This window comes from Tetrao urogallus (assembly GCF_951394365.1).
Source record: "Tetrao urogallus genome assembly, chromosome: 2".
In the NCBI taxonomy this organism is placed as follows: Eukaryota; Metazoa; Chordata; class Aves; order Galliformes; family Phasianidae; genus Tetrao; species Tetrao urogallus.
The window spans coordinates 65,891,031-65,899,978 of NC_136814.1; the positions used below are offsets into that span (position 1 = coordinate 65,891,031).

The 8,948-nt window shown below is 45.1% G+C and overlaps 1 protein-coding gene across 1 annotated transcript; it reads left to right on the top strand.

The window, feature by feature from the left end:
- PPIL6 (peptidylprolyl isomerase like 6) lies at positions 1 to 8,948 on the top strand (the record flags this gene model as incomplete). Its single annotated transcript, XM_079549869.1, is given in 10 exon segments — positions 1 to 87; positions 460 to 525; positions 529 to 531; positions 629 to 724; positions 3,038 to 3,256; positions 4,372 to 4,434; positions 4,579 to 4,747; positions 5,775 to 5,828; positions 7,483 to 7,618; positions 8,837 to 8,948. Coding segments are annotated over 10 exon segments (1,005 nt in total).

Consider the following 8,948-nt stretch of genomic DNA (forward strand, 5'->3'; position numbering starts at 1 on the left):
ATGGATGGTGAGTGGCTGCCCTTGGTGGTGGAGGTGACCGGCTTGCTCCAGGACACAGCTTTCCACGTAGCCAAGTGCACAGCAGAGGTAAATGGGAGCAGTGGGGAGTGCTGGAATGAATGGAATTGGGGTGGGAGGGCCTGGGAGCCCCAGGGATGCTCCACGGAGCTGGGGATAGCTGAACAGTCCCACACAACACACAGTAGAGCCATGCACAATGAAGTCCTGCCTTGTCCCACATCCTCGCCCCTGGGCTCAGTCACCTACAGGACTGCAGCTGTTGAAATGCATGCAGAAATGCAGCTGATGACACTCAGATATCTTTGAATGTCTTGCTGCTTGCAACTATCTCATGTGGCAGAGGAGGAGAGTGTAATTCATATCTGTGAAGCAGACATTTTTACAAAATCTCCCACAACATTTGTGAGCGGGTGTTCAGAGCAGTTTGTGCTTCTGCAGGTGCCAGGAATTACGCCAGTGCAGGACGGGTGTAATGCAATCATTGGACTTACTGAGGATTTGGCTTAGGTTGTAATTAATTAGGGAAGTGCAAGCATGGATAGGATGGATGGGTGGAGCTATTATACTGCTTGTAAGCAATCTGTTTTTCCACATTTGGTATATCTAGGCACTGAAGCTGAAGTTTCCAAGCAAGTTTGCAGATCCTGTAGTACATCCTTTATTAGAATTTGCATGGAATGAATATTTACAGAAGAAAAAGAAGGTAACTCTTACAACTATTAGATAGTTGCATGTCTATAATCAAGTAAATCTTGGCTTATGAGTAATAGAAAATCCTGAGTTGGAACGGACTGTATGGATCATTAACTCCAACTTCTGGCTCCACACAGGACTCCCTAAAAATGAAAATATATGTCTGAGCATGCTGTGCAGGAGATTCTTCAACTCCAGCAAGCTCAGCGTTATGACCAGCCTAGGTAGCCTGGCAGCATGTTCTGTGCCTGATCACCTTCTCATGAAGAAGCTCTTCCTAACATCCAGCATGACTCTGCCCTAATGCAGCTCCATGCCGTTTTCCTAGGTCTTGTCCCTAGAAAGGTAAAAGTCCAGCTTAAATTCAACCTGGCCACTGTAGTAAAAGAACAAAAACCTTTTTTACAAATATATTAACAGTAAGATGAGGGCTAAGGAGAGAAAAATCTGTCTGCTACTGGATGTGGCAGGGAACGTGACCACTGAGGATAAGAAAAAGGCTGAGGTTCTCAATGCCTTCTTTAGATCTGTCTTTAAAAGTCAGACCAGTTATCCTCAGGATACTCTACCTCCTGACCTGGAAGTCTGGGATGGGGGGCAGGATAAACCACCCTCGATTCAGGTGGAAACAGTTAGAGACCTACTACTCCTCCCTCTGGTGGAGTGATTCCCAAGCAGCTTTCTACCATCTGTCAGCATTCTTGGTCAGACAGAGAGATCCCAGAGGATTGGAGGCTTGCCAATGTGACTCCTATCTGCAAGAAGGAAAAAAGTCATAAGGAGGATCCAGGGAACTATAGGCCTGTCAGCCTGACCTCAGTACCAGGAAAGGCTATGGAACAGATCATCTTGAGCAAGATCCCACAGTATGTGTGGGACAACTGGGGAATCAGGCCCAGCCAGAATGGATTCACAAAATCAAGATCTTGCTTTACCAGCCTGATCTCCTTCTCTACTTCTGTGATTGAGTGACCCACGTGGTGGATGAGGGAAAGGCTGCTGACATAGTCTACCTGGACTTCAGCAAAGCCTTGATACTGTCTCCCACAGTATTGTGTTGGAGAAGCTGACAGCCCTGGATGAGTGCGCCCTCAGTTTAAGTTTGCAGATAACACCAAGCTGGAAGGAAGCGTCATCTGCCTGAGGGTAGAAAGGCCCTTCAGAGCCTGGACAGGCTGGATCACTGGGCTTAAGCCAGTTGGGATGAAGTTCAAAAAGACCAAGTGCTGGGTTCTGCACTTTGGCCACAACAACCCTGATTAACGCTACAGGCTTGGGGCAGAGTGGTTGGAAGACTGTGAGGAGAAAGTGGACCTGGGGCTGTTGGTCGATGCGTGGCTGAACATGAGCCAGCAGTGTGCCCAGGTGGCCGAGAAGGCCAATGGCATCCTGGCTTGTATCAGAAATAGTTTTGCTAGCAGGAAGGGGACTGTCCCTCTGTACTCAGCTCTGGTGAGGCTGCACTTCGATTACTGTGTTCAGTTCTGGGCCCCTCATTACAAGAAAGACACTGAGGTCCTGGAGCATGTCCAGAGAAGGGCAATGAAGCTGGTGAGAGGTCTGGAGCACAAGTCTTATGAGGAACAGCTGAGGGAATTGGGATTGTTCAGTCCGATGATGAGGAGGCTCAGGGGAAGACTTTATTGCTTTCTACAGCTCCCTGAAAGGAGGCTGTGGTGAGGTGGGAGTTGGCCTCTTCTCCCACATAACTAGTGATAGGACAAGAGGGAATGGCCTCAAGTTGAGCCAGGGGATGTTCAGGATGGATATTAGGAAAAATTTCTTCTCCAAAAGAGCTGTCAGGTGATGGAATGGGCTGCCCAGGGAGGTGGTAGAGTCACCATCCCTCGAGGTGTTCAAGACATTTTTAGATGTTGTACTAAAGGACATTTTTGAGTGGGGAAATATTGGTGGTAGGTGGATGGTTGGACTGGATGATCTTTGAGGTCTTTTCCAACCTTGGTCATACTATGATTCTAACAGCTCAGCTGTGCCCCTCCAGTCCCTGTGAGGAGCTATAGGCCACCATTTGGCCCCCCCTTCATCTCTTCTGCTCTGGGCCAAACAAACCAAGAGATCTCAGCTACTCCTTGCTTTACTCCTTGCCTCAGTTGCCCAGCTGCCGTGCCAGCTTTCCCTTCCAGCACACCTCACCAAAACCGCTGCAGATTCTCTGGGTTAGCAAGATTTATGAGTTCAAAAGTAGGAGAAGCACAAAAATACCACAGGGCACTTTACCTTGTTTGTACAGCATTACCAATTGCATCTTTACTAAATGTGAAAATAACCCCTTGAGGCTCTGTGCTCTCCCTCTTCCATGCAGGAGCTGAGAGGCGAGGTGTGGGGATATGCCTCCCGCGTGATGTGCTTTCTTAATGGAAGGCTGCTGGGCGATGAGAAGGAGTTGCTCAAGTGGGCCTACTGCAAATGGGGCTACCGCGATTTTAAGCCTGAGGCCCTTTACCAAGCAATCACGGAGGATTTCTACACCAAACACCTGAAGAGCAGCCAGGCAAGTAATGTGGTTTTACAAGAGTGCGAGGTGTGTTAACCAACTGAGTGCATTATCACAGAATCTCAGAATTGTAGGGGTTGGAAGATACCTGTGGAGATCACTGAGTACAACTCCCTGCTAAAAGCAGGTTCCCTACAGTAGGTTCCCCAGGAAAGTGTCCAGGTGGGTCTTGAACATCTCCGGAGAAGGAGACTCCACAGCCTCTCTGGGCAGCCTGCTCCAGTGCTCTGTCACTCTCACTGTAAAGAAGTTTTTCCTCACGTTCATATGGAAAGTTCTGTGTTCCAATTTGTGCCTGTTGTCCCTTGTCCTGTCACTGTGTACCACCAAAAAAAGCCCAGACTCATCCACTTGACTCCTGCCCTTTAGATATTTACAAGCATTGATAAGATCCTCCCTCAGTCTTCTTTTCTCCAGGCTGAAGAGTCCCATGTCTCTCAGCTTTTCTACATAAAGGAGATGCTCCAGATCCCTTATCATCTTTGTGGCCCTCCACTGGACTCTCTCTAGAAGTTCCCAGCCTTCTTCAAATGGGAAGCCCAGAAGTGGACATTGTACTCCAGATAAAACACAGTACTCAGTTGAAGCACAGCAAATATCACACTGATTCCATGTGGATTTGAGCATAAAGGGCAGTGCTCAAGAACTGTCCCTCTTGGTGGAGTGATGGCTGTTCTTGCTAATTCACTTATCCTGCCCATATTATATCCTGCCCAGGGAGGTGGTGGAGTTGCCGTCCCTGGCAGTGTTCAAGAGGCGCCTGGATGAGGAGCTGCGAGATATGGTTTAGTAGCTTCTGGTACTAATAGGAATGGGAGGGTGATTGGACTAGATGATCTTGCAGGTCGTTTCCAACCTTGCGATTCTGTGATTCTGTGATATGGGCCACAACAGCACACAAACAAGTACAGGGTGAAGATGGTTCTAACACTGCAGGATTATTTCTGCCCAGAAGAGTGAAACATCCTTTGCCTCTTTGTTTGTTTAAACAAAGCATTAGGAATATGGTTCTGTGCTGACCATCCCACAGACATGCTGAGATGGCTCACACTGAGCTGCTGGCATTGACCTGCGTTAGAAAGGAAGGGCTGCACTGAAAGTTGTCCTTCATCTCACTGGATTTGTTTTTCTGGCTCAAACAGCACATGTTTGTGTATTTGGACATAACCATTGAGGAGCAGCCCATTGGGACACTTCTGTTTGAGGTAAGTGGCTGAGTAGAACAGCAAAAGCAAAGAGAAAAGATACCAAACATTGGGTTTTCACTTCCTGAGGGAAAGGAGGCTGAAATCTGGACAGCTGATGTCAGTTATGAATTTCATATTTTTTCTCTCATACTCATTTTACAGCTCTTTTCTGATGTATGCCCCAAAACCTGTGAGAATTTCCGTGCTCTGTGCGAAGGAGGAGTGATGTCTGCCAGCAGTGGTCAAGAGCTCACTTACAAAAATTCCTGTTTTCATCGGTTTGTAAAACCCGTGTGGATCCAAGGAGGAGGTGCATTTCCAAATGTCCTGAGTAAATTTGGGTCACAGCAGAACTGGGACAGGATGACCAGCATGGGTTATAGTCCAAGCAGATGTAACCGAACTAAAGCTAATGTCTTATTAAGAGCAGGATAAGATTTTAATACATATGAAAACTAGAAAGTTTAGCCATCTCACTCTCTAAATAGAGGAAATGTATAGATAACTTGTTCTTTTTATTATTCAACACTTCTTCAAAAGATCTTTCACTAAGTACTTAGAAAACTAAATGAAAACGCTAAAACACTAGGAATAGCCACAGGAAAACATATTACTTGTTTTATTGAGAGATTAATTTATGAAGGCACTTAGTCAAGTCTCAGAGCCACGTCAGACATGCTGGTGAGCTGCTTGAGCAGCAGAACCATGCCTGGAGTCAGGCACTGAGTACAGAGGAGAAAGGCACTGTGAAGATCTCATAACAGAGGCTGTCTGACACCCTGAGAGAGGACAAGATAGAGAGCTGTATCAGAAGAGATTGCCTTCATTACTTTGGTTAATCATCTGTCTTACCTACCTGTATTTCTTACCCACGTTTGCCCTGCTACACCAAGTGGGACTGCTCAAATCCATTTTTAGTTTATACTTTGAAGATGAACTTTAAAAGTCCAAGAATGTCTAAGCAGCTATCTATGTAGTCCACAAAGCAATCTAAAATTATTACCTTGCCCATCAGAAATCTTTTTCCATTTCTCTTTTACCAAATCATTTTTCTCAGGCCAGTTAGCAGTATTAATCTGCCATAACATCATAGCTGCATTTTCCCCCTTCCTTGCTCTAACCCCACTCACTGCAACCGATGCCCTTCTCCCAGCCTGCCCCTACCTTGGCTGATGCAGTGATCCCTAAAAAGTTCTCCCAAAAAGTCTGTTAAAATGTTGGTATTAAAAGAGTAATTTTGGCTTCCCTGGAAGATGGGCAACTCATGTCTCCAAGCTCTGCTGGAGCCATTGAGATAACCTTGAGCTATGCCCGTGATCCACCTGACCTCTGATCATTACTCCATGTCTACCCAACAGACATAACTGGGAAAGGAGATGGAGGCGAGTCAATTTATGGTCCCACATTTGAAGGTACGTTCTCTAAATTATCTCACTGCACAAATGTCAAATTTCAATAAAAATCAAGCTGTTTATTCGATCTTACAGAATAACCTGAGAATTTCCCTTTGTTTCCCTAGAGGAAATGGTTTGATTTTCAGTGAGATTTTGGCTTAAGAACTGACTTGCAGTCTTGGTCCCTGCACTGGATGCTCAGCTCCACCAGTCCTTTTCCCCACCAAAATCAGGGCAGAGGGTCACCTGCCTGCCTGCTTCAAACTGCAAACGCTCACACAGAAGTGGATTAGCTGCAGATCTCCAGGCAGCTGATACCTTTTGCTTAAATATGTTTAAAGTAATGGAAGTGAGTTGGCTTTAACTCCAGATTTCCTGGATCTCAGGCAGCTTTTAAGGCTCGTGCACACCACATGCATTGCCACTATCAGTTCTGCAGCTCCAAATGTGAATTACTTTTGAATCCAACTGAGTGCAGAATGCCTATAAAGCTGTGAAGGTCGGGAAATGACAGGTGTGAGCAAATTTAACAATAAATGTTCCCCCTGCTGATAGGAAGTAATTAGATATAAGGAAAAAAGAACATTATTACATGCAATATTTAAGAAAAATAATCCATGTAATTGACATAGACATTTGGGATATTCTGTTTGGATTAAATGCTACCCATAAAGACATTTTAGGTCAGCTACAGCGCTTCTGAAACTGATTTATGCTCTCTTATGTAAAAGCTTTCTTACTGACAGCGTCACTACCAATGTTACACTTGAGCAGGCTGGGCAGCAGCCAGCAGTGAGATCAGAAGTGCCAAGTGTCGCTGAAAACTTTATTTTCAAAGGCAGCGAAGAGCCCGCTTCCACCTCGAGGCTATGGGACCAAGCCAAAGCAGGCTGGAATTGAGTAGCCAGGCAGGTTTGAGCTCTGCTGCCCAGGGCTCTGGTTCTTCTCCTTTTTCTTTAAAAGCTTCACATTGCTTTTCATCCCCTAGCAAGGTGTTCACTTGGGTATGCCTATTTTAAGGCGTAGATTGCTTTCCGAGTTCTTCCTGCCAAACTATTTACACAGAGGGCAGAGGACAAATATCTTTGATATATGCAAGCAGTGACAGATGCCTCTGTCAGATGGTGAAACTTTTCTGCAAAACTGGGTGGCTGGCACGCCTCCATTCACTGCAATGCCTGCTGAAATTAATGGGACGCAGCTACATTTTACTGTGACAAGCTCAAAGTACTGAGGTAATTACAGAGAATCACTTGGACAGGAGAGCCGTGTCATAGCACAAAGCATTCTAATCCAAAATTAGACTGCTGAAGATGTTTTGCAAACCACAAGTCAGCACTCAGGGAGTAACAATTCAGTTAACATTTAATTACCGTTTTTATGAATCAGCTTCGGAGAAAGGGTAAAAATTATTTTAAAAAATGATAAAATCCAAATATTTTAATTGGCTTCTTTGCTTGCTTGAGAACTGAATATTAGTGGGAAGATGCTTCAAGGAAGGACATTGGTTCATACCAGACTTTACTAACACTTGACTTGATGAGGGACCTTTGTAGAAAAAGGAAAAGGGCGAGTGGGAAAGAAAGACATGGGAGGTCATGGGAGCTGGAAGCAAAGAGGAACAGAGAAAGCAGTACAGATTCTGCCTTTTATCCCTGAACTCTTTTCCCAGATGAAAACTTTGCCATCCCTCACAAGGGAAGAGGAGTCCTTGGGATGGCTAACAAGGGCCGCCACAGCAATGGCTCCCAGTTCTACATCACGCTCCAGCCAGTTCCCTACCTGGACAAAAAATGTGTGGCTTTTGGGTATGTATGCACAAGTTTGCATCTGCTGCAGCACATAGGTTACCCTAGCTCTGCAGGACATGGCAACTGCAACATGGATATCTCTGGCCAGGGAGAGGATGGATAAGTCACATTTGATGTGTCTAGTAACACCCTTTTTTCCATTTATTTGCCCTGGCCTGGCTTGATCAAGCTGGAAAACCCAACGGCAAAGCTAAGAGAACTGCTGGAATCTCTCAAGGACAAAGGCTGCAAAGAGGTGCTTGCATAGCTTGGTGTCAGCTGAAGGTGTGTCCTAATGGGCTTGGAGCAAAGCCTCTAGTTTCTGCTCAGCCCTCATGGCCAAGATAAATTGTTTTAGTGAATGTCAGTCTCAGTAAATTAATGCAGGGCTGGCTCTGTTGGGATTTTTTATTTATGAAAATAAATGTAATGAGGATGATCATTGCTCTGTGCAGTTTGCTTCAGAAAGAGAAATCTGCTGTGCTGCTTTCATGTCGCTGTTACAGATAGTATTTTGGAAGGACATGAAAAGCATGACTGCCTAAGCTACAGTGAACAAGCCAAGTTGGTGGCTGCCTAGATAGATTTCCAACCCATGGTGTTTACCTTCAATTCCTGCCTTGCCACCAGCTGTGTAATCTGGAAGGTGCAGGATCCTTGAGCACAATTGACCTCTGTTACGAGGCTAATCTTTGCAGGACAAGCTCTTAATTAACATATAGAAAAAACTGGAAAACATTTTCTCTTGTAGCCATCTCACTTTCAAAACAGAGGAAAAGTTCAGATAATTTGTACTTTTAATTATCTAAGCCTTTTTCGAAAGATCTTGAAAACTGTAAAGATTGCAGAATGTTGGACTGTTTTCAAGGATTCAGGTTGGCATTGCAAAGGGAGGAAATGAAAGGTATTTCTCAGGGAAACACTTCCAATAACTGTCACTTCTGATAACATAGTTTTTTACTTCTTTCTCCTCAAAATTAATGGCCATTCGTAGCTGGTACAAGACTTGTTTCTTTAAATAAATGTAACTGCCATAACTCAGTATTTTCATATCCCCTAAAAAGCTAAACAGCAACTATTTTATCAAGAACCAATGGTGTTTTTTACCCCATTGTGAAGAATAAAGAGCAGAGCCCGCCTGGCTTTGTTATGGTGGCTGCAGAGCTGGCTTCAGGGACAGGGGATACTGCTCAGGCAGCAAAGGTGGATCAAAGCTGCTATTCCTCCCTACTGCAGGCAACTGATTGAGGGCACAGAGGTTCTCCAGCAACTGGAAACTGTACCGACATATAATGAAAGGCCCAGAGTGGCCTGCAAAGTTACGAAGTGTGGGACTTTCCAGCCATGA